This window comes from Acomys russatus, chromosome 21 (genome assembly GCF_903995435.1).
Source record: "Acomys russatus chromosome 21, mAcoRus1.1, whole genome shotgun sequence".
In the NCBI taxonomy this organism is placed as follows: domain Eukaryota; kingdom Metazoa; phylum Chordata; class Mammalia; order Rodentia; family Muridae; genus Acomys; species Acomys russatus.
Genome location: NC_067157.1, coordinates 16,975,592 through 17,001,689, shown reverse-complemented (window position 1 = coordinate 17,001,689; position 26,098 = coordinate 16,975,592). Strand labels below are relative to the sequence as shown.

At 42.5% G+C, this 26,098-nt stretch overlaps 1 protein-coding gene across 2 annotated transcripts in view; it reads left to right on the top strand.

Moving 5' to 3' along the window:
- The window catches only part of Ros1 (ROS proto-oncogene 1, receptor tyrosine kinase), a 118,065-nt gene that overhangs the window by 76,669 nt on the left and 15,298 nt on the right, over nucleotides 1–26,098 (top strand). For both annotated transcript variants that reach the window (XM_051164260.1, XM_051164261.1), the window contains exons 32-39: nucleotides 3,232–3,400; nucleotides 6,138–6,255; nucleotides 9,092–9,282; nucleotides 12,696–12,779; nucleotides 16,897–17,059; nucleotides 18,757–18,919; nucleotides 21,394–21,458; nucleotides 22,413–22,542. In XM_051164260.1, the coding sequence (XP_051020217.1) occupies nucleotides 3,232–3,400; nucleotides 6,138–6,255; nucleotides 9,092–9,282; nucleotides 12,696–12,779; nucleotides 16,897–17,059; nucleotides 18,757–18,919; nucleotides 21,394–21,458; nucleotides 22,413–22,542 (1,083 nt within the window). The remainder of the gene's footprint in view (nucleotides 1–3,231; nucleotides 3,401–6,137; nucleotides 6,256–9,091; nucleotides 9,283–12,695; nucleotides 12,780–16,896; nucleotides 17,060–18,756; nucleotides 18,920–21,393; nucleotides 21,459–22,412; nucleotides 22,543–26,098) is intronic.

The following is a 26,098-nucleotide window of genomic DNA, read 5'->3' as shown; positions in this document are numbered from 1 at the left end:
GCTGGCCTCGAACTCACAGCGATCTGCCTGCCTCTGCCTCCCGAGTGCTGGGATCTTTGTAGGTTTTTAAAGTTCACTGTGTAAGATAATATTTTTGTGACTTTGTTTTTTGGATCAGACTGAGAAAACAGAGCACCTAGTATTAAATATTGAGTGTGTAGCTTTAAAAAAAATTACCTATTTGAAATGGTGACTTTATTTGAAAAAAAAAAAAAAGGTTAAATTGGAGAAGTTGGATATAGTTCAGCGTAAAGTCAAGGGGAGCGGATACAAGCATTGCTTCCCAGATTGGGAAGGATGTGAGGGATGATAATGTGCTGGTACCTCACTTTCTTGATAAGAAGACAAAGATTGAGATAGATACTATAATGAGTTTTATGTCACCAGTTGGGCACGGAAGAGCTCCAGGGAGGACACATTCCTAGAACAGTCCTAGTTGAGTGTTGTCCACAGAAGGAACATGAGCCATTAAGTCAGCCGTCCCATTCCTCAAAGTCTGAGGAAGACCCCAGATGGGGCCCTCCTGGTCCAGTCCTCATGACTTCCAGGAGGTGCTCCCATTGCTGTACTCCCTCTGTCTCCCCACTTTTTTCAGTACAGGTCTGTCATGGGCAATGTTGTAGAAAGACACGAAGCCTCTGGGTGTGTGGTAATACACATGTTTAATTTTACTGTGTTGGGAGAGGAGGGAGGAGGATTGTGAGTTTGAGAGCATCCTGGACTGTACACCGCAAAAGCCTGCTCTTTCAAGAGTATGCCATGATGCTGAGAGCAATCCTTTCTGCTCAGGGGACAGTCTATAGCACAGGTGCATGAGCACAGTGGAAGGCTCTGATGGATGCTCCAGCTGGGCTCTCCATCTTTTTTCAGCAACTTGAACTTGTCTCTTAGTGGCAAGATTGCTGGCAATGATCGCATAAATCCACACTGAGATTCTTAGAGGGTGAACAGTGAGGGGAGATAGATATGCCTTTTAATTACATCTTTCTTTATAAGTGGAAGAACAGCATGGCAAACTTTGTCATTCTGACACAATTTCCATGCCTGGAAAATAAAGACTTCAGAACACAAGCTAAGGATTTGTTTGTTTGTTTTGAGACAAGGTGTGATATAGTCTCGGCTACTCTTGAATTTTGTATATAGCTGAAGCTAACCTATGACCTTGAGCTTCTGAGTCTTCTTTCTGTCTCACCTTCCGCACGTTAGCAGTAAAGTATGCACCACCACACCTGGATTCTGATGTTGTGAAGCAAACCGAGGGCTTTGTGTATAATAGGTAGGCACTTTACCAACTTAGCTGCCTTCCCAGCCCTCGAAATATTTTTTAAAATCTATATTTTGAATCATGTAGGTTTTAAAAATATGTAAAAAGTGTATATAAGCAGAACATATTCAATTTAAAATTATAACCTGACATAAAAACAAGGGGGCTACGTGTGTGTTGAGGGTAAGGTTTAGAACTAAACACCATAACGAAATTCGTTTTTTAAAAATATATTTTATTAATTTATTCATATTATATCTCAATTGTCTTGTTTTCACAGAAGTCCATTAAATTGTGTTTCCCACTTTCTTTTTTCTTTCTTTTTTCTTTACTAGAGCTATGTATTTCTGAGGTTCTGATCTATAAGATACTCTAGGCTAGACACCCTCCAAAACTGCACAATAGCCACTCAGTCACTCTGGGGTAGCCTTCACCCTTGCCCTTGTTAGCTTCTGACAAGTGGAAGGTTCCAACTCCCTGTGATTTTTCAGGGATAGCCCACTATAGCTGCCAAGTTGGTGGTCTGCCCAGAACATTCACTGCTGCAGTGAGGCCGATCCTCTGCCAGTTTTCCAGCAAGCACTCTCGGTAAACATCTCTTCTGCATTTTAGGAGCTCTGCTGACTTCTTGACGCTCTAGAATCTTGAGTAGGCTGTAGGGCAGCCACTAAAGGTGACTTACACACCGTATCATTAAGAAGGCAGGACCTAAGGAGTTAAAGTTTTTAAGCGGGAAATAATCTCTCTCTCTCTCTCTCTCTCTCTCTCTCTCTCTCTCTCTCTCTCTCTCTCTCCCTCTCTCTCTCTCCTTCTCTCTCTCTCCTTCTCCCCCTCATCCTTACACACACACACACACACACACACACACACACACACACACACACACACTATTGCCCATTGAATGGCCTGCTTCATTATGTCTGAGATTGACACACTGATGAATTTAGAGCAGGCAGTGCCTTGAATAATATTTCTGCTGCAGACTGTTTCATTCCCACTCTCCTCTTCATCCCCCATTTTTGGTAACTAATGTAATTAATAATTGAAACTAATGTAAAGGTGCCTCTCTGATGACACGGTGCAACCTCATGAGAGCCAAAGGAAAAAGGAGAGTCAGAGGAACGTTTATTTATGGAAACTGACCTTCTTAGGAAACGCCACCAAGGAAAAGATACCAAGAACTCCTGACAAAATGCCACATCCTTTGTCATTCACACACACACACACACACACACACACACACACACACACACACACACAAATATTTTCAAGTAATGATTTTTTTAAATGACCTAAGTAGAACAAATTTAAAAATGTAATTCCATACAGAGAAAGAAGATTTACATAGCTCTACTTAAAGACTTGTAGATGTCTAGAGTGGAACAGAAACAAGGCCTCCTGTATTTAACATCTATCCTCATTGCAGCCCGTCTGTGGCTAGTGGGCCAGAGCTTCCTGTCTTGGAGGACTTATGGTCCCTAGGAATGTGTGTGAGGCATGGCTGCCATATACCTGAAGACTGCGTTAGAGGAAAATCCGAAATGTTCTTCTTTGTCTATGGACTTCAACAAAGAATCAAAACATATAAAATTATAATTAAAAAAAAAAAAAACCAATGCCCAGAGCTGAAGCTCTCCTTGTTTTAGTCCATCTTTGTCCTTACACTGTCACTTCCATTCTTAGCCATCTTGCCTTAGGGAGAACAGCGTGTCTCGGCTTGGAATCCCCTCACTGTACCCAGTTAGGTATGCTCCACTTGCACTTAGGCTACAGGGGTCATTCATATAATTATAACCTGACATAAAAACAAGGGGGCTATGTGTGTGTGTGTGTTGAGGGTAAGGTTTAGAACTAAACACCATAATGAAGTTCGTTCTTTCAGTATAAATACATTTAAATTTTAATCAAGTACTATGTCCAAGAATTTCTGAAAAGAATCCAAATCTTAATTATACTTCTTTTTCTAGTGGAAATATAATGACTTTTACCATGTTGAAGCTTCATGCAGCCAAGGTCCAGTTTATGTCTGCAACATCACGGATCTACAGCCTTACACTCCCTATAACATCCGAGTGGTGGTGTCCTATGTGACAGGAGAAAACAGCTCTTCGATTCCAGAGAGCTTCAAGACAAAAGGTGGGTGTTAGTGTCCTCACCTCGAGCAATGCAGATATCTCTGCTCTTTTCTCACCTCTCAGTTCCACCAATCTAATTCTAGAGGCACAGATGTTGTCTTGAATTTATTTCTATTCTTAGTGTATGTATGTTAGTGTTTTGTCTGCGTGTATAGATGTGCACTGCCTGTGTACCTGCTGCAGTTACCAGGTTCCAAAGTTAGACAGAAGAAGGTGTTGGATCTCCTGGAACTGGGGTTACAGATGGCTATGAGTCACTTTGTGGGTGCTGGGAACAAAGCCTGGGTCCTCTGCATGACTAGCAAGTGCTCTTAACCTCTGAGTCATCTGTATAGGCTCTGGAATGTTTTCTCGAAAGTCATTACTAAGTCCATAGCATAGATGAATAAATCGAAGAGTCAGGAGTCATTACAAGAAAAAGCAGGAGCATATTGGCTTGGATTTGTAGAATCCTGAGATGGGCAAAGCTATTTCTTCTTCCAGTTTTCTGATATCCTCTCTAGCTATATTCTGTTTTGCAGCAAGAACTATATAAAAGAGGGTAACTGAACGCCCAAGAAATACTTACAAAATAACTTTTATAGTCCAAAGAAAAACCAAGTGGAACCAAACCCTGCAAGTCTATTCAATTATGATTCTGAACACCGTAATTCCAGGTTGAGTCCTGGAAGAGTGGAGGGCAAAATGATGCAAAGGTGTGACTGCTTTTTAAGTTTGGATCTATCACTTATTTTGTGTCAATATAAGATATATGATTAATCTTCCCATTAACTAGCCAAGCTGCCATTAATGAAAGCTTTGGATATTCACTTGAAAAATTGTGCTTCAGGTCTGGGGAGACAGCTGGGGCAGAAAAGTGCTCGCTATGTAAGTATGAGGACCTGAGTTCAGTCCCCAGGACCCACACCAAGAATCTGGATGTGACAGAGCATTTGCAACCCCAGTGCTATGCAGGTGGAGACAGGTGACTGCTTAGCCAGCCTAGCATCAGACCAATGAGAGACTCAAAAAAGTAATGTGGGTGGTGCCTGAAGACTGAAACTTCCTCCTGGCCCTTTCCTCCCACCCTCTTCCTCTCATCCTCCCTCCCCTTCTCCTCAGAAAAAGGGAGTTCCCCTCACCAGCCCACCCCAGCACAACAAGTTGCATCAGGACTGAGCTCATTCTCATCCACTGAGCCTAGGCAAGGCAGCCCCCATTAGGGGGAAGTGATCAAAAACAGGCTATGGAGTCCATGCCATAGACAGCTTAGCAAGGGATCCACATGAAGATCAAACTGCCCATCTGCCCATCAGCTACATATGTGTAGGAGGCATAGGTCCAGTCCATGTGTGCTCTTTGGTTGGTGCTTTCGTCTCTGTTAGCCCCCTAGAGTGTAGGTTAGATAACTCTGTTGGTCTTCTAAGCCCCCTTGAGTGTAGGTTAGATAACTCTGTTGGTCTTCTTGTGGCATTCTTGTTCCTTCTGGATCCTTCCATTCCCCCAGCCCCCACTCTCCCATTGAGCTCTCCAGGCTCCTCCTAATGCTTGGTTGTGAGTTTTAGCATCTGATTTAATCAGCTATTGGGTGGGGCCTCTCAGAGGACAGTTATGCTATGCTTCTGTCTGTAAACATCGCAGGGTACCATTAATGGTGTCAGGGGTTGACTCTTCCCCATGGGGTGGGTCTCAGGTCTCTATCTTTATCTCTACACATCTTGTAGGCAGGGTTACTCTTGAGTGGAAGGGTTTTATAGGTGAGTTGGTGTTCTCCTTCCACCAAGATAAGTCCTGCCTGGCTAGAAGGTGGCCTCCGCAGTCTCCATGTCCCCTGCTACTAGGAGGCTCAGCTAGAGACATCCCCATATCCTCCCTGAAGTCTACCCTGTCATAAGTCTCCAGCTTTTCTCAGTGATGCCCCTGCACTCCGTTTCCCTTTTCTCTCCAAGCTCTCTCACCTCCCCCCCCCCACATCTGATCCCCCCTCGTTTCTCTCCCCACACCTTGCCTTAACCCACTTCCATCTTTACATCTATTTCCACTGTCTATCCTACTTCCCGATCTGAGTGAGTTTCAAGGAGGGCCTCTCTTGAACCCTCCTTGTTTGTTTCTTTGGGCCTCTGTGTTGTAGTGTGGTTATCCTGTACTGTATGGCTAAACTCCACTTATAAGTGAGTACATACCATGTGTGTCTTTCTGGGTCTGGGTTACCTCACTCAGGATGACCTTTTCTAGTTCTATCCTGTGAATTTCATGATGCCCTTGTTTTAAATAGCTGAGTACTATTCTATTGTGTGAAACCACAGTTTCCTTACTCATTTTTTTCAGTTGAGGAACATCTAGATTGTTTCTAGTTTCTGGCTGTTATAAGTAAAGCCTCTATGAACATTGTTTGAGCTTGTATAGAGTAGAACATCTTTTGGGTTTATGCCCAGAAGTGGTACAGCTGAGTCTTGAGGTAGTACTATTTCCAATTTTCTGATAAAGTGCCAGATTGATTTCCAAAGTGGTTGTACAAGTTTGCACTCCCACCAGCAATGGAGGAGTGTCCCCTTTCTCCACAACATCACCAGCATGTGCTGCCACTTGTGTGACTGTGGTCCTGTTGCTGAGACACAATGTGTGCTGGATGCTGCTTTTTTACCAGAATATTTCTTTAACACATTTATTTTCTTCCACATATCCCAGAGAAAGATAACCAATGCAAGTACTTTATACTTCTAACCTATCAGTCAATTCTCTCTTTCCCACCCACAAAGCTGGAGTCCCTAGCAAACCAGGCATTCCGAAATTACTAGAAGGGAGTAAAAATTCAATCCAGTGGGAAAAAGCGGAAGATAATGGAGGCAGACTGATGTACTATGTCCTTGAAATCAGGTATGTGTCAACCAATGCTTTCTGTACCACCAAGAGCTAATTACAGTTAATTACAAGGTAGTCAAGAGTAATAATTTTGTCAAAGGACATTCATAGAGAAAGATGAATCTTTAAGGGCATTTGCGTGTTTCACTATGTTCTTTGCTATGCTCCCAAAATCATACTTGACCTTATAATTATAAAACACACCACATCACTCTCAGAAATCTGCAACTGCTCATTCAAATGTCACAGAAACCCTCCCTCAGAGTTCAGGCAACTGATATTTACTTGATGTCCACTCTGCTTAAGGAGCTGAGCTAATGCTTGGCGTCAGACAATGAATGCATATAAACTTCTGATAATTTGTTTTTTTTTTTAAAGCAAAGTTGAATTCTCTCAGGTGAGAAGTGGTAGAAAACTCGATTTCTTCTTTTCAGTATCTGAATCAAGGGAGAGGGATGAAGTGATGTGAAGTCACATAGGTGGGTGGGCTTTCTATCTTCTGAGGTTAACCGATATGTGTGCTTCCAGAGACTGAGAGTATGATGTCACCTAAACCCAGCAGCTGAGAAGCACATGTGCCCTCAGGCCCGGCCAGTTTTCAGAGCTCAGTGAGGGAACTGGCCCAGAGGGACTGACCTCATGCCAACTCAAGGGGAGAAATCTAAATTCCCCTCACGGGACTACGGAGCCATCTTTTAAGAGGCTCCAAGGACAAAAGTCACTTCCATAATTACAGTCCCGGCAACTTGAGCTTTAGATCTATTTTTGCTTCATCTTGACTCTTGCATCCTCAGAACCTCAGAAAATTTCCCACTCACATCAGAACATTCTCCTGGCTACATTTTTCACTTGAAACCTTCATGAAATATTTTGCCACTCGTTTCCATACAAAGTAAAACGCGTTCTTTGTAGAACTATGGTGGGGGGGGGGGGGCTATAATGGTGTGTATCATCCAGGCCACAGTGCTGTCCTTGCTAGGACTCCTTAGGGTGTTCCCGTCAGCAAGACCATAAATGTGTAACTCTACTTCTACAGTTTGCACACCCTTGCCCTAGGACTCCACTTTGGTACTATAATATCAGCATTGTAGGACAGGAAGAGGTGTTGTCACATGGCTTGCCTCTTAGTCATCTCTTGAGAAAGAATACTCTAGTTGGACTCTACTCTTTTTTTTATGCCCATCCCCCACCCAGTGTTGGGGACTAAGCTGAGGACCTGCTAATCAACAGCTCTACCACTGAGTTATACAATGAGCCACCCTAACTTCCTGACATCAATGCTCACTAAGCTGTCCAGGCTACCCGACTGCCCTGGGATTTGCTCAATAGCCTGATTGGGATGTGAACTTGTGATGTTCTTGCCTTGGCTCTTAGAGTCGTGGGGGAAAGTATGTCAATTTGGTGATTTAAAGCCACAGAACTTTCCTCTTACAGTTTAACTGGCTAGAAGTCTGACATCTTGCTGGATGGTGCTGGTATACACCTTTAATCCCAGCACTGGGGAGGCAGGGGATGGTGGATCTCTGAGTTTGAGGCCAGCCTGGTCTACAGAGTCCCAGGAAAGCCAGAGCTACACAGAGAAACCCTGTCTCAACACACACACACACACACACACACACACACACACACACACGCACGCACACGCATGCACATGCATGCACACACATGCACACACACACACACACACACACACACACACACACACACACACACACTCTGATGTCAGGAAGACCACCCTTCCTTTTAACTTCCTGGGGAAGACTCCTTTTTCACCTTGTCTTAGCTTCTTGTACTGAACCGGACACCACTGGTGTTGCTTGACTTCTATACGCATCTCCTCTCTAGCGTCACACACTCTTTTGTGGACCTGGGCTCACCTTTCTTATTTCTAAAAGGCATTGGACTAGGACACACCCTCATCTAGTATGTTTTCATCTTAACATGACAGATGCCACGACCTTATTTTCGATCAAGGTCACATGCGTAGAGCAGGTAGAGATTGCAAGTGTCTGGGAATGTTACTCCTTCCAGTAACTGACCATGTTCAGACCCTCACTGGTTTGCTTTTCCTGAAACTTAAGTTTCCTTACCTGTGAAATGGGCGTGATGATCTCTCTCTCACTGGGCTGTTGTGAACAATCAATGGAATGAAACAACATGGTGAACTCCACTATGTTGCATTAGAAATAGAAGGTGCTCACCTACTGTCCAACATGCCCACTGTCCTTCAGTAGCTCGGGAAAGCCGCCTCACTCATTCCTAGGAGCCTTTCTGGTTTAAAATCAAAGCTTTGATTAAACAACGAAGTCACCAACACTTGCCCTAAGGCTTTTCAAAGCGTAAAAGCAGAAGGCAGTCCTGAAGATATCATGCTCCTGGGAACAGTTGTGACCAACCCTGTTGCCCCTCAGCTCTTACCATTGTTTCCTATTCCCTGGCCTCCTGGGCCTCAGTCCTTGTTACCTACTTGTTTCTCCTGGGTACTAGTAGCCACTTAGTGTGAGCATAACTAGCTTCTACTCTTTACCCATAAACCTGCCGTGATCTGAGAAGTTTCAGACCTACAATGTCTGAGAAGAATTGCCAGAAAAGACACAATTAAAAGATCTGGAACTTGCCTTTGGTACATAATGCTATTCCAGTTTCATCTTTTGAACTCAGCTCTTTGTACTTTATGAGTTGCTTTGCTTATGAATCACCACGACTTCAGTGAATAAACTGTCTTCTGCAGCAGACCATGCGATGGAAGTAAGGTCAAGGGTCAAGTGTGTGATAAGTGATGGGTGACTAGAAATGACACCGCATTGTCTTTATGCTGTGGGTTTCTATTAATCTACCATTTCTTTTGCAGAAAGGGTATTTCAAACGAGTCACAGAACCAGAGTTCAAGGTGGAAGATGGCGTTTAACGGGTCCTGCAGTAGCATTTGTACATGGAGGCCACAAAACCTGAAGGGAACATTTCAGTTCAGAGCAGTAGCTGCCAATGACATTGGGCTTGGAGAATATAGTGGAACCAGTGAGGATATTACACTAGTGGAAGGTATGTTAACATATATGCCTTCACATTATTTTATTACATAAATAGTTAGTGCCAAAGATACATACATTCTTAGTATTAGCAACAGATATGAACAAACATGGCGGCTGAATAACCTAGCATACAAACTATTGAATGGCTCAGTTGATCTGGTATATTCTTCTTAAAGTATCACTCTTCTTTGTTTGTTTGGTCTGGTCTAGTTTTTGAGACAAGGTTTTTCTGCGTAACAGCTCTGGCTGTCCCGGAACTTGCTTTGTAGACCAGGCTGCCCTTGAACTCCCGAGAGCTGGAATTAAAGGAGCATGCCACTACTCCTGGCTTTAAAGCATCATTCTTATCTGGTTACATCGTTTCTCAGTACTAAGTGGCCACTCTGCATGTCTACCACCCCAATCCCATGCTCTTTCACAGACTCCCAACACTGTCCATTATCTGACCTTTAGTTAGCCATACACAGTATCTGCTTCTTACTGTTCTCTCTTACATGAGAGACTTGGAACTATTCTTTGTCTTCCTTCTTATCTATCTGTTCCATTGTACCGTAGTTTAGGTTATGCATTATCTTTCTAAATACCTCTAATAGTGGAAAAAAAAAAAACCCACTGACCAGAGTCAACTTAGGGATGTAAGGGTTTATCTGACTTACAGATTAGAGTCTACCATCATGGGAAGCCAAGGCATGAACTCACGATGGGAACCCAGAGGTAGGAGCTACAGCAGGAACCACAGAGAAAAGCAGCTTGCTGGCTTTCCTATTTGGCTCACATCCAGCTACGTTGCTTGTCAACCTGGGCCCAGCTGCCTGGGGTTGGTAGCACAGTGGACTTGGCCATCCTACATTAATCAGAAATAAAGAAATGCTCCCACAGACATACATATAGGCAATTCTTCAACTGGGGGGTGGGTGGGTGGGCGTCCTTCTTCTCAGATGTGTCAAGTAGACACCCGAACTAGCCAGGAGTTGGGCTGGAAACTTCAGTGACACATTTGATCTGTCTCTCCCTATAGTCAACAACTTCAGTTGATTTTGAAGAGAAATGTATCAGTTCCTCTTTAAAAAAAAAAAACCATTTATTTCTTTGTACATATGTGTGTGGACATTTGCCTGCCATAGGCATGTGTACAGGTAGAGACCAACTTTTAAGAGTGGGTTCTCTTCCACTACGTGGGTCCCAGGGGTCAAACTCAAACTGCCAGACTTTGTAGCCAGCCCCTTTACCTGATAGACCTTCTTGCTGGCTCACTGTCTTAATTTCTCTCTGGTAAATTCCTACATTTCTTTTTCCACGCTGGCTTTCTTGACTTAAGATATTTTTTCTTGCTCGTGCTCTTAGCTTTAACTGCACTGCTGACAATTTAGCTGATGCAGAAGATGGATCTTCAGCTCATCTTTGAATGATATAAAATGGCTCCACTTACTGATGCCAGTGTGGCATGTGGAGCCTCTGGGGACCTGCTCTCTACCCCCCACAAGTGCTCCCTTTTCCTGGCATCTGTCCCCGTGACATAGCTTTTGTCTTTAGGTCTTTGGCCTTGTATTTCCTTTAGCCTCGAAGACCAGCCTGCACCACCTGCCACTTATCCCTGACCTGGGGTTCCCTTTTTGCCACTGGTACTATTTAAATGATTTTTCCCCTTCTTTTAAGTAGATTGCATTGTGCTGTTTGTTGCTGTGCAATATCACTAGAACCTTTATGCCTTTGCTTTCTTAGCCGGTTCCTTCCAAGTCTTACTTTCCATACTTGAACTGAAGTGAGTAAAGTAGGTCTGATTCTCAGTTTATATCATGTATGTACAAAGTAACACTTTGGTTACATTCTTCAGTACAAGTAGGTCCCACTTCTGTGATCTGCTCTCATCTGGCTGGTGGGTGCTGTGGGGATTGCACCCTGGACTTTGCATGTGCGGAGTAAGTGCTCTGTCGCTGAGTTACGTCTTCAGCAATATGATGGCGGGGCATTTAACCTCACTTATTTCTTTCACTTTTAGATATTTTGTTTTGTTTTGAGACAGGGTTTCTCTGTGTAGTCCTGGCTATCCCGGAACAAACTCCGTAGACAAGGCTGACCTTGAACTCAGAGATCCTCCTGCCTCTGTGCCGGGATTAAGGACATGTGTCACCATCGCCCAGCTTGCTTTTAGGTTCTTACTAGCATATGTTAATTATAAAACTAATGGGATTTATTGTGACATGCCCACACAAATTATAATATCTTTTGGCCCTAGTCACCCTATCACCCTCTCTCATCCCTCTCCTACTCACTAGCCTTTCATTGAAGGCCTAACTTAAATGAACCCACTGTCATACGTAATTGATATGCTTTATGCAAAGGTCAATCATTTGCACTTTATACATACATTTCACATAAAACTTCAACCATTCTGGGTCATCAAGATGGCTCCATGGGTAAGAGCACTTGGTGCTTGAGAGATTGTTCCATGGAATCTATAATAGAAGGAAAACCATTTCCCACAAGCTCTTCACTGGCCCCCAGATCTGTGCCCTGCAAGCAAGTACATGCACACACGTACATACATGCAACACATACAAACAAATGCAATTTGAAAAAAAAAAAAAGGTCCAGAAGAGCTGGCTCAGCAGTTGAAAGCACTTGCTCTTGCAGAGGACCTGGGCTTAGTTCCCAGGACCCACGTGGTGGCTCACAGCCATCTTTTACCTCCAGACTCCACCCCTCCCCCAGGAATTTGATGTCCTCTTCTGGCCTCCACTCGAAACTTCATGCACACAGCACACGGATATCCACGAGTGCAAAATCACTCATGCACACAAAATTAATAGACAAAACTGCCATCATTCTTATTTCTATTAGAGTCAGCTAGCTAGTGCTTAGCTAGGTATTTTCTGAAAAGAACCAAGGAGTCAGTGGTTTGGGTCTTTGTTGCAAATTCCTTAAAAGGAATCATACCTTGTTTTTGTTTTTGTTTTATTTTAGTTATCTTTTTTAAAAAAGATTTATTTATTATGTATACAATGTTGTGTCTGTACATACACCTGCAGGCTAGAAGAGGGCACCAGATCACATTACAGATGATTGTGAGCCACCATGTGGTTGCTGTGAATTGAACTCAGGACCTCTGGAAGAACAGCCAGTGCTCTTAATCTCTGAGCCATCTCTCCAGCCATTTTTTAATCATCTTAAAATAGAGTGGGTGGGTGTGCTTCTGTGTAATGATGGTGAAATAACGAAAGGGAAAGCAGCAACTTTGGATTTGATTTCTGCTGGATATACACACTCTCAACATGGCTGATTTCAAACTGCCAACTGCTAAAAAAACTGGCTTATAAAACCTCAGAGCAGCAGGCTCCTGCTAACTAGTGTGTGTATGCTTGGGAAGAAATGGGACAATTTAGCTTTTTGTGTGAGCTAATCTCTTCCAATTTATATCTTTAGATGGTTTTTGGATAACAGAAACAAGTTTTATACTTACGATCATCGTTGGGATATTTCTGATTACTACAGTCCCACTGACCCTTGGTGAGTACCATAGATTTTACAAGCCGGTAATAAATTGTTTATTAGGTCGTACTGACTGATTTATCGCTCAGCTTATCTAATTTACTACATGAAACATAGCCTGATTAATACATTAGTAAAACTCACAACATCGTTCTTGGCTGTCTTTTTATAGCCACTAATTAACTTCTATGATCTTTATTATTTTGATCAAGGGATGTGTTAGCTTTTTTTTTTTTTTCTTCACATAGAGGCTTATTTTAGCTTGCAGTTTTGAAAGTGTTGGTTTGTGATCGAGTGGCCCAGTTGCCTTGGGTATATGGCAGCCCATCATGGCAGGAGTGTGTGATACAGCAATGTCCACATCCCACAGCTAGGAACAGAAGAGAAAAAGAAAGGAGCTAGGGTCCCACTATCATTTTCAAGAGCATGTTCCCAGAGAGAGGAAGACTTTCTGTTATGCCTAACCTTTATATTCCGAAGATGTCAAGCTGGGGACTAAGGCTTTAACACATACACCTTTGAAGAATATTCTGGATACAAACCACATCATAGTGCAACAATCTTATGGACAAATACAGCAATATATACATTTGATAGTACACTTGAGATGCAACTGTTTGCAAAGACATCTATTTTAATTTTCTGTAAAACAGCATTTGTTTCTGATTGGCTATTTTGAATGTTCTGTGGCTTATAAGTTAGAATATAAATAAATGAGAGGTAACTATAGATACAAAAACAGTGTAGGATTAATGGGAGGCAAGTGAGAGTCACTGGTTGGGATAGCTTTGGTTCCCAAGCAGACAGCTCAGTTTGGAATGAATGGGGCCTCTCATAGGAGACCCATTTCTGCCCTGTGGGACTCACTCTCACTTTCTGACAACTGACAGGCTTACTTCACACCCCTGCTCGTTTACAAAGGGTTGAAAAGCAGCAGAATTAGGTCAGGTAGCTATTTCCCATCATTTATTTTATGTTAATATGTTATCCCTTAAAGCGCCACCTCTGTTTACTGTTTATTTTAATTATGATAGAAATAAAGAAAACCCAAAATAGATGGTAGGAAGTTGGGCTTGGAGAGAAGTCAGCATGACTGTGCATCCTGGTTTGTTCCATTCCTGGTGTACAATAAGTGTTAACTTCACATTCGTTCAGCTCCCCATATGTCTAGGTTTGGGTTATGAGATATGAGAGCTTTTCATCCTCTCCCACTACCAAGAGTTCCTCCCTCCCTGCAGGATCATAAGAAGGGAATAATACCAGAAACGAGATTCTAGAACATATTCCGGAAGCTACGGCTGATTGTGTTTGTGAGTAAGAGACAGTTACAAGGGAAAGGCAAAGGAGGAGCTACAAACACAAGGTCAGATTCTCTCTGGAAAAATAAAGCTAATACTTCATTAAATTTCGCAAACATTATTCTTTCTCCAGAGTGACTGGAGGTAAAAGGTTTCAGGCAACACTTTGAACTTGAACTGAGGTTTCAGTTGAGGAGACAGTCCACCTAGCCATTTTCTGCAAACCCAGACATGGACCTGGCTAGGGAGTCCATCAGCCTGGCCAGTACTTAATTAAAGCTTGCTTCAAATCTGGAAAAAAAATCCTTACCCAGATAACACATATGACCTCTTCAGCTAAGGGAGACAGCTATCTTTTTCATGGAGCCTGCTAGGATTTTGACCTGTGGTTCCAGGGAGTCTGCATATGGCACAGCTGATGATGTTTGCGCCACTAAGCCAGTCTGACTGTGGTATATTTGGCAGTTGGCATATAGGCCCAGCTGGCTGCTTGTCTGCTTCCTGCTGGGAGGCACGCTGCATGAGGAACCCTTCACCTCGCATTTGCTTGCCTACTTTCTCCATGACTCTAGGGGATGAAAATGGTCTCATTTCAATGTCTTGTGTGCTGTTGGGACATCCTGCGGATATCTGACTGTGTCTGGATGTACAGGTCTTTATTGTGTTTGGAATTTGTGGACTTTGAGGGTGGAGCTAAGCTAATTCAGTTTTTGCTTTTGTTAGTAGTGCAATGTGCGAGTGCAAGAGAAAAGACTTAGTTACTAAAATAATGAACAGTAGCCATTCTTTTAGAAATTGCACGGTGTTGAGGGCTCGGTAAAATTGAAGCAAAGGCTTAAACGCAAGTGTTGGCAGCCTTTGGGTTCATGAGAGGCCATATCCGATATGCAAAATGGACCTCAGGGAAAGACATTGTAGACGATGATCAGTGACCTCAGGAGACTGTCCTTTAATAGTGAAGGTAAGACATGCCTGTGTGAGAAGAGGCATCAGGATGTTGTGACATGAAATGTCAGTGACGGGGACATGGAAAACACTGACAGCTACAGTTGGCCTTTGGGGTCCTTGGTGAGAGACATGTAGAGTGTTCAGAAGAAGGCGGGGGTATCTGTTACTGAGGATACAGGGGAGTGCTTGGCAGAAGTGCTGGAGACTTTGAGTCCTTCAGTTGGAATGTCACTTGAGTAAAACTCTAATATCTTACGTATGTAAGGGACTGTGAAATAAGGCTAATCTCTTTTGTTTGTTTTTTGTTTTTTGTTTTTTGTTTTTTTTGAGACAGACAGAGCTGACTAATATGTAGTAGAGCAGGCTGATCTGGACTCTATGCTCCTGCTGCCTCAGCCTCCCAAGTCCTCAGATGACAGGTGCGGACCCAGGCAAGTGTTCACATTAAAAAAAAAGATTTATTTATTATTTATACAGTACTCTTACCAGAAGAGGGCCCAGATTACATTATAGATGGTTATGAGCTACATGGGTGCTGGGAATTGAACTCAAGACCTTTGGAAGAACAGACAGTGCTCTTAACCTCTGAGCCATCTCTCTAGCCCCACAAGTGATCACATTTTAATAATCATTTCCAAAGCATTTTTGATGATTTTGATCCTTGTACCAATATGCATCACGAATAGGTGATCTTATTGACATGATTGCATTTTAATCTTTTAAAAGAGTGTTTAATCATTATAAAAACTGTGAATGATGTGAACAGGAGGGTGGGGGGGAATGCAAATCACTCATGATTCTACAAGCAGGCAGGACCAATGCTGTTGCTTATTGTAGCAATTTTCTACATGAACAACATATATATATATATATATATATATATATATATATATATATATATATATATATATATTCTTTTGTATATAGTTCTGTCTCTGTGTTGCAGTGAAAGGGGTTAGAGAAAACTTTGAATACAGCCGAACTTTCATGTCAAGGAGGCCACCCAGGGAATGTGTAGAACTTCTTCAGCTCTGGAGAAGCTAAACATTTCAAGGGAGTTCTAAGATTTTAACTTTTAGTTCCAGAATCTAAGTATTGTACAGCTGTGTGTGTATGTGTGTGTATATGTGTGTGCATGTGCATATATGTGTGGAGGCCAGGGGCTGATGTTGGAAGTATTTTTCTATCCCTATCTACTTTATTTATTGATTGATTTTTGAGATAATCTGCCACTGAGCCTAGAGCTCACTGGTCAGCTAGGCTGGCTGGCCATCAAGTCCCCAAGCTCTCCTGTCTCTGACCTCTACCCTTAACACTAGGGTTATAAGTATGTGCTACATACATGGGTCCTCATGCTTGTGTGTGAGGTAAGCACTTTGCCCACTGAGTCATTGTCCCAGCTCTGACGTGCCTTATACATCACATTGAAACTGTTTCCACTTGATCTTAGCCAAAAGGCTGAGAAATGTATCAATGGAAACATTTTAACTGTGCCATTGTGTCAGAAGTGTTTTCTCAGGTCTGTTACAGTATGGTGGAAATGTTTGGGTGCACAGGTTTGTTTCACTAATAATATTTTGCAAGTTTGTGAATTTAGTTTGGTCCTAGCTTACAGGTAATTTTGAGAAGTGCACTCTAATTAGATACTTCAAAATTTGGATGTAGCAGTAAGAAATATAGTAAACTTGATGATTAAAAGTGTATGACTTAGTGTGGTTTTTATATGGACTTTTACTCAGATTTAATTAAAAAATTATTACGGGAATATTTTTAAACCAAGCTGTTATTCTGTCAACAGTGTTCACACACATGCGTATTTAAAACACATTAACATTTATTAAGGAGAAGAGACAATAGTTTACTTAGTAAATTGTCTGTTTTCCTTATAGTCTGGCATAGAAGCTTGAGAAATCGCAAAGCTTCCAAGAACGGGCTCTCAGTTCTCAACAACAACAACGACGACGACGACAACGACGACAACGACAAAGAGTTGGCTGAGCTGCGAGGACTGGCAGCTGGAGTGGGCCTGGCCAATGCCTGCTATGCAGTACAGTATGTGACCCAGGCCACTTTCTTGGATCACATAGTCCGAGTGTGGGCCCAGTAACAAGGGTGTCTGCATGTCCCCTCCCCCCCGCCCCATTTCCCAGTGACGTCACTTCGGGTGTCACTGTCAGTGATGTTTGCTTCTAGTCTCAAACGTGGCTTGGGACAAGTGTGACGTTTGTGTTATCCTATAGGGAAAGTACAGATAGATTCATTGCCTTTCATTATTCAGTCACGGGATTAAAACACAAACTTAAAAAGGAGAAATGCACCACTTTGAAAAGAGTGAAGGGTAATGTAGCTAATTGAAGTGGCAATAGTGACTGAAAAGGAAGAAAATTCTAAAGGTCATGTGTATATCTTACTATTATTCCATTGGGGAAGCTGTACGATTATCGCCTACAGTGTCTCTTTAAGACAGATGAGTTTAAAACTTTCATTATCATTGTAATTAACGAAAATAAGTATTTCTTTGCATGAGACACTATGTCATGCTCTCTTTAAAAAGAATCCTCTGGTCATAGGTCTTGCTTGCTGAACTCTTACAAAACAGGATTTAAAATAGATACAGACATGAACCAAACCAGCTCTTCAGAGATGTTTTTGTTCTTTTAGAAAACACTGTGTATCTGATATTTATAATTCTTGTTGGGGCTGGAGCGATGGCTCAGTAGTTAAGAACATTGGCTGCTCTTTCAGAGGACCAGGGTTCAACTCCCAGCACCCACCTGGCAGCTCACAATTGTCTGCAACTCCAACTCCAGGGAATATGACACTATCACACCTGCATACATGCAGGCAAAATGCCAATCAATGCACATAAAATAAAAATAAATAAATCATTAAAAAAAAAAAAAGACTCATGCTAAAACACTCAAAGTGTACTTAATTTAGATTAAGTACCAACACCACAGTATTTCTAGGCGAAGACTGGCCTTTTGAAGGCTAGTGTGGTTGTGGAGGAGTTGGCTTTTTGGTCATAGTAAATCCTGTTTGGCCTGGGAGCAGGTATGTGAGACAGTTGAAGTGACTGCCTTGGGGCCCAGCTGCCTCTGTTGCTATTTTCTTCATCTGCTGTAGCTTTTACACGGATCTGCGACCCAGAGAATGTCATAACTCTTCGTTTTGATAGGAGCAGCTGCAATAGAAGCCTTGGGGCAGTCTCCACCTTCACATTACAATCGAAATGATGGTGTCTAGAAGTGAAGCGATACACTTTGCGTAAAAGATGATGGATTAGGGCTGGAGAGATGGCTCAGTGGTTAAGGGCACTGACTGCTCTTCCAGAGGTCCTGAGTTCAATTCCCAGCAACCGCATGGTGGCTCACAAACATCTGTAATGTGATCTGATGCCCTCTTCTGGTCTGTGGGGGGTATAAGTAGGCAGAGCAATGTATTCATAATAAATCTTAAAAAAAAAAAAAAGATGATGGATTAGGAAAGTGTAGGAACACAGGATTCCTCATGACTGTATTAGAATGCACAGTTGCTGCCAAGCACTGAGATTGCCCAATTTCTTTTTTTTTTAAATTTTTTATTAATTTATTCTTGTTACATCTCAATGGTTATCCCATCCCTTGTATCCTCCCATTCTTCCCTCCCTCCCATTTTCCCCTTATTCCCCTCCCCTATGACTGTTCTTTCAAATAAAATGAATAAGCCTAAAGTACTGAGGGAAAAACAGACATACGGCTGTTTTACAGTACTCTTCCAACCCAAGAAGAGATTGAAAGACTTCCTGCCTTCCCTCGGGAAAAACTGAGCCTGCGTCTTTTGCTGGGAAGTGGAGCTTTTGGAGAAGTGTATGAAGGCACAGCCGTGGACATCCTAGGAGTGGGAAGTGGGGAACTCAAGGTGGCAGTGAAGGTAGTATGCATCCCTGAGCCCTGCCGCGGACACGACTACATAAACGTTCAGTGCTGTTGGGTGAAAGGAAGGCTTCTGGTACAGTTAATGAGATACATTATACCTGCCTCAATTCAGAGAATTTCAGTCTACTTGTTAATCAAGAAATGACAAAAGTTTAAGGTAATGAATAAGCTAGTATCCTGGATTTGGCCATTATCTGATAGAGATACAAATCAGAACGTCACGTTGTGTAGCAAAGTTATGTATAAATAGTATGGAAGCTAAAAGTTAAGATAAATTGGGGCTGGAGGGTTGGCTTGGTGGTTAAGAATGCTTTTGTTCTTGCAGAGGGCCTGGGTCTCTTTCCCAGCACCCACATGCTGGTTCATAAGCATTCATCTGTGGCTCCAGTTCTAGGGGATCCCAGTGATCTCTTTTGACTTCCAGTGGGACCAAGCACACACGTGGCACACATACATACGTGCAGGGCAAACCACTCACACATATAAAATAAAATAAATAAACATTTTTAAAAAATCAGATACAATTTAAAGAAGACTGGCAGAATATAGACGTCGTTAGCTATAAAAGCCGGTCATTGTTTCCCCTATTTCTTCCATAGGCTTTTAAAAGGAGAATATTGCCAGGGTTTATGTTCCTACTAATGCTACTGTTTAATTAAGAGTGGGCAGAGTTTTATTTCCCAAGAGGGGCCTAGAGATAATAGCTCACTTTATAGAGTCCTTGCCTAGTACTTAAAAAGCCCTGGGCCTGATCCTCAGCACTGCATAAAACAAGCTGTGCTGTGCCTGCTCACGTTCCCAACACTGTGTAGGAAGAAGCAGGAGAATTAGAAGTTCAAGGTCATGCTTGGCTACACACAGATGTGGAGGCCAGCCTGAGCTTCGTGCGATACTGTCTCAACACTTTCTCAAACTCGCTGCCCATGTGGTCTCTGTTGTAACTGTTGAGTTTTGCCCGTGCACCTCAAAAAGCTTTAGTAGACATGAAAACAAATGAACATTTCCACAAAACTTTACTCATAACCATTGAAATCTGAGTTTCCTATGTCGTGAAATAGTATTCTCTTTCTGATTTTTTCCAACCACTTCAAAACATAGAGGCTGGTTTCAGACTCTGTGCTGTATAGAATAGGTGACAGAACACAGAGGCAGATGCAGACGTAAGTGACAGACTGTACATGCACACAAAGGCTGTGGTTCCCATCATGCATTTGATGCATGTTAAAGAAATACAGCATATGCTCTCATATTTTTGTAACATTTCTTTTTGATAGAGGACTGAGCAAATTAAACAATACCTTGGTTACTACTTAGTGGAGATTTCTGCTTTAAGAATGGCCAAACTATGTTGGTAAAATTCTTTTCATTTCCAAGTGATAGACTTGAAAAGTCCTTTAACTTCCTCTAGCCTGAGCCTGTCAAACATCTGTCTGTCTGTCTATCTATCTATCTATCTATCTATCTATCTATCTACCTACCTATTTTCTCACATGCTGAGATGAGTGGTGGCCTAGGTGCACTTGTGCCAGGGGGGAGAGTTGCTATTTTTGAAATCCTTTTGACTTTATTTTTGCTCATTGCCTCATAATGCCAGTAAAGTGCCATCAACTAGGTAGGCATCCCCTTCTCACTAAGACTAAGGAGAAGAGTTAGGATGGTTTCATGGATTGTGCAGAAGGAGAAAGTTTTCTATAACCTTCTCTACCTCACCTGTTTTTCTATTTTGTTTGTTGTCTGGGACTGAGACGTGTGGCTTACGGCAAAGACATTGGAGGGCTTTGGAATAGATTTTCATGATTAACTTACATCTATAGACTAGAAATGGGCAACACTCCCATAAAAAAAGGAAGGAACTGGGGAGTGATTGCAAGTAAAGCTGGAAAGTAGATGCTGAGAAGAAAACCCGACCCACTGAATGCCCAAATTACTGTGTCTTTAAACTTTTTCCTATGTTTTTATATAAGGAAAAAGGGCTCAACCATTAAGAACACTGGCCACTCTTCCAGAAGATTGAATTTTGATACCCAGAACTCATAAGGCAGCCCACACCCATCTGTATCTCTTGTCCCAGAGCATCCAAACAGTCTCTGCTGGCCTCTACAGGGACTGTGCATGCGTGGTGTACCAACATACATGCAGGCAGAGAACCATACACATAAAATAAACAATAGACTAATTAAAAAGCACAAAGTAAATACCATTCCATATTTCAGTTCCTCATCTGGCAGACTGAGAGACCCTTGATTGGATAGTAGCGATAATGGCAGTTTTAGAGAGCACACACAGCACCAGTGGGGGATTTACAGATCGTACGCACATGCTATATCTGTGACTTAGTTCCAGATACCAGAGTAGATATTGGAAAACAAAACAAAACCACAGAGAAGACAAAAACAAAGCAAGACACTGTCCCCACTAATCCTCTGGGCTCCCAGCGTCTGATTTCTGCCTTGCCTCTGTTTCTCACAGACCTTGAAAAAGGGCTCTACGGACCAAGAGAAGATTGAATTCCTGAAGGAGGCACACCTGATGAGGTAGTAATGTTTCTTGTGCAGTTATTTTCTCTAACTGGTGTGCATAGAGAGCTTTCATTTCCCTGTGTTGGATTTTTAACGCACCAAATAACCTGATAATGCCGGATCATCCTGAAAATAAACGTGGGCAAAAGCGTTAAAAGAAAATAATCTGTAGCATCAAATATTCTATAGATGCCATTCTTGGGAGCCTGAGTAGGCAGTTCCTAGGCAAAAGGTCCTCCCATCTCTTATCTTCAACAAGGAGCATATTCTGCAAGCAAATTCTGAGGCTCTTTTGCTTTTAAAATGTGCTTATTCTCAGTGAGGAATAATTGGTCAAACAGACCCAGGAAGAATGTTTCTTTTATGTGTTCTGGTGTTAGCAAGACTACCTCTTGCCTAGGAAAGGGTTGGCAAGGTTCTGGTCAGCAGCAGTCATGAGAACTGCTCAAGGACATCTTAAGCAGAAGCGGCAGGCAGAGGCTCATGGGAGGTCAAGCTGGGTCTTCTAACTAGGTTGGGGCTTATTCACTCTGATGCCTTCACAAACTAATGAAGCCCGAACCCGAAGACCTGAGTTATTTTCCTGAAAGGGAGAGGATATTGACATAATTGTGATGACACAGGCATGCTTTCAAATATCTGCTGAAGAAAGCTATTAGTCAAATTTTTCTTTCTTTCCCTGTCTTAAAATCCCTATAATGAGAAACATTATTTCTCCTAAAACCCCTCCTGTTCTACTCAGATGTACTGGCCACTAGGGGTTGCCGTGTTCCCTCCTTAAGACAAGCGCACAAGCCAGGACTTAAGCAAGAAGTTTCCCTTGCTAGAGGAAGTCAGTGAGGGCTCTTTTCACTCTTTCCTTCTTCGTCTTCGGTCTTTCGATAAAAACACTACTCTGCTCCATGGGGACTCCAGCTGGGACTGCGGTCACTATCACGTCATCCAGCTTATGTCCTTTTCACCTTTCAGCAAGTTTAATCATCCCAACATTCTGAAGCAGCTGGGCGTCTGTCTGCTGAGTGAGCCCCAGTACATTATTCTGGAACTGATGGAAGGAGGAGACCTTCTAAGCTATCTGCGCAAAGCCCGGGGGACGACGGTAGGTGGTGACGTCTGCGGGGCTGGCTTTCTAAAGCAAAGCACTAGAATTTCCTATTGGTTTTCTTCAAGTTCAACTGTACAGTAGCTTTGTTTTGCTGGTGGGAGAAGCTGTGAAGGCGGCTGTGGAAAAACAGTGCATGCTTTCCTTAGGTTGGATAGGGGTAGTTAGAACCCGGAGTTAATATTTGTGCCTGGTTTTAGTACTGAGAAAGAAAACGGACCTCAGGCTGGGCGTGGTGTCGCATGCCTTTGATCCCAGCACTCAGGAGGCAGAGGCAGGTGGATAGCTGTGAGTTCGAGGCCAGCCTCGTCCACAAAGAGAGTCCAGGACAGCTAAAAACAAAAAACAAAACAAAACAAAACCAAAAAAAAAAGATAAGGATTACATGGAACTAGAAATCTGTATGTCTTACTTTTATCTACTCTGTCTATCCCAAATTTTATTTCCAGTCTTGAAGTCTACTAAGTTTTGCAGTTGAATGGATCTGCTGACCTTGATCTTGATAGGCTGCGCTTATTCTTCAGGGACCAGAGCTAGTTGGATTAAAACAAATGTTTGACTTTTTTTTTTCTTTTATTGAAAGTAGATTTTTTTTTCCCCCTCATATAGTATATCCTGATTATGGTTTCCCCTCCCTCTATTTCTCCCAGCTCCTCCTGACCTCCTCTTCCTCAAATCCACCTCCTTCCTGTCTCTCATTAGAAAGCAAACAGTCTTCTAAAGGAATATAACATAAATATAATATAATGATAAAATAAAAATTAGCAGGTCAGAATTGGACAAACCAAACCAAAGGAAAAGAGCCCTCCTCTGACAAAAAAGGTGCAAGAATCAGAGATCCACTTGTTTACACATTCAGCAATCCCATAATAATACTATGTGCAAATAATCTGCAGGGTAAAAAGAGATAAAAATATATAAAAAAAAATAAAATTAAGATAATATTTTTTTTAAGCCTTAGAAGACATTATGAGATCAGGAACCCCCAAAGATGCTGTTCTAACCCCAGGAGATGTCTATTTTGTTGCCTTCAACTGCTGCGCGCGGTGCAGCCTGCCCTTAAGAGCACTTTGCTTCCCCAGTGAGTCCTCCTTGGAGCAAAGGAGAGTTTCATTTTCAAACAGTTATTGATTGAAGACGGCGTTTGGGTTAGGGATGAGGACATGTGTCCGCCTCCCCTTTCGGCTCTAGGAGCTCCATCTGGTGCAGACCCTCACCCAGATATCCAACCCTGCAGCCTCTGCTCTACAGTTCAGCCCTCCCAGTGTGCTTCCAGGCCACCCATCCTTCTGTTCCCAGTGCCTGGCACAGGGTGCATCCTGGAAATACTCTGGCTTTCTGGACAAAAGGCTGGAAGTCACCTTCCTGCAGGATCCTACTTTATACCTCAGATAAGCAGGCAAGAGGCAACACACTCAAGTTTAAAATAGTAGATTTAAAAATACTTGTTTTCTTCTCTTAATCAAATTAAGCACTGTATGGCTCAGCAAAGCCTATAGCAAGGTGAATAGGGCAAAACCCAGGAGGCTATGAACTATCTCAGATGCACTTCAGGGTCTGCGCATGTCTTTTGGTTCTGACCTGTTTTCTCGAATACTCTGCTTATACAGATGCACATTGACTTTTCAGTTTGAAGGGAAATCTATTCAATTCCTAACGTGGAAGAGACTTTAACACAGACTTCCTCACATACCTGCCCCACTGCTCCCAGCATCACACATGGGAGAGAACTTTCCCCCACTCTCCATTGGTTGCCGCACCTCCAGTGGTTGTAGTGGTGGAACAGGGGAGCCTGTGGCTTTTGCTCTAAAGGAATTTGTCACATGGCATTTTACTAATAAACAGCATATGGAACATTTCAAAATTCCTGCAGGTAGCCTTAATTATACAGTGCCTGTGTCTTTCTATGCCTTTCATGTAATTATGGGAAAAAGAGAAAGAGCAACCAGAGTGGATAAGAGAATACATTGCTGGGCCATGTAGGAAGGAGAGAGATCTCCAGCTGGGGAGAGTTGACCTACCTGGGGGACAAAAGAGCCTACCTGTTTGGGACAAAAATGAGGCAGGAGATATAATAGTAACAAGTGCTTTTCCACTGCGTGATTGACATTTTCAGGATAGACCTTGATCAAGCTTTAATTCGACTAGAAAGTTTAGCAAGGCACAACAAGTGGCAGGCGACGGTTGCAACACCTAATGTTAAAGAGGCCAAATACGGGGTGATAGTGGTGTCCCCAGCATGTTAGAAGATGTAATAGACATGGTTAGAAATTCAGGCAGGCATGTAGGCAGTGTCATGGGAGTCTTATCAGAAAGGTGCCAGTCACCAGCATTAAGTTTGAGAGTCATAAAGTGCTTGCAAGTAAAGTGGGGTTTGCCCATAGCAAAGTAGGGTTCTGTCCAGACAACAGCTAGTCAGCCACTCAGGATGTCCAGACACTGGCCATGACATAGGTATTTAGAGGACTTGATGTGGAAGGGATATTATTCAGTACTTGTTATACGTAAGGTATGTTGCATATCTTATTTTCAATCTTGGAAGACTGTACAATGATATATATTATTAGTAGCAGAACTCTGTTTCAAATCTACAGATATTGTATCTGTATATTTTCCTCTTAAGTTTTTGTAATCCTAATAAACAGTGGGTCAGAGCCCGGTGAATGAGCCATGTAGAGATGCATATGGCCATGGTGGTATTCTGTCCTAGAATATGAAAGCAACCTCTGCTTTTATGTCGTGATCAGAGCAGTGGGGCAGCACTTGGCAGCACCTTTGCATGAGTAACTGGCCACTTGTAAGATTATATGGGCTCGGGAGTCATTTGAGATGCTCAGCGAAGGATGTGGGCAATCTCAAGAACGAGGGTCTATTCTAGTGAGGAAAGAAGAGCATGGGAAAAAGAGGAGGCTTGAAAAACACAGAGCAGATTTAAAAGGGAAAATGGTCCAGAAAAACTGAAATGCAGCTTCTGGGAAGAGAACCAAAGGGGGAAATTCATGGGCACACACAGAGTCTGAAGCAGCCCGGGGCTGCCATGAGGCTGTGCCCAACATCTGATAATGGGTTCTACAGGAAGTGAGGCGAAACAAGGGAGCTAATGAAAAGACAAGAGGCTGGACACATGGGAAGTCTTTGGATGCATCAGATTAGGGACGATAAAGGCTTGGACCAAGGTAATTGCAGGGATGTGGAAAGGCTCAGTGTATGACTATGGCCTCCAGGCAGGAACTTTGAATTTTCTCCATATGCTACTAATAAAAAAATCTGGCTGGCTTTCTCCCCCCCCCCCCTAGAATTCCTTGCAATGAGTATAAGCTCATCTATATTTGTGCTGGCTCTTATAGATGAACACATAACCTGGGAAGATAGTGTTGCTAACAATTTACACTGGAGGCTGCCTCCAATGTAGAGCAAGCCTGACAAACATAACCAAAAGCCATTAAACCAATCATTAACCTAGCTAGCGTGGTTTATTATTTTTAATAGATTATTGCTACTACCATGAGATCTGATACCATTTATCTACTAAGTGTTTATTGTATGTTAGCAA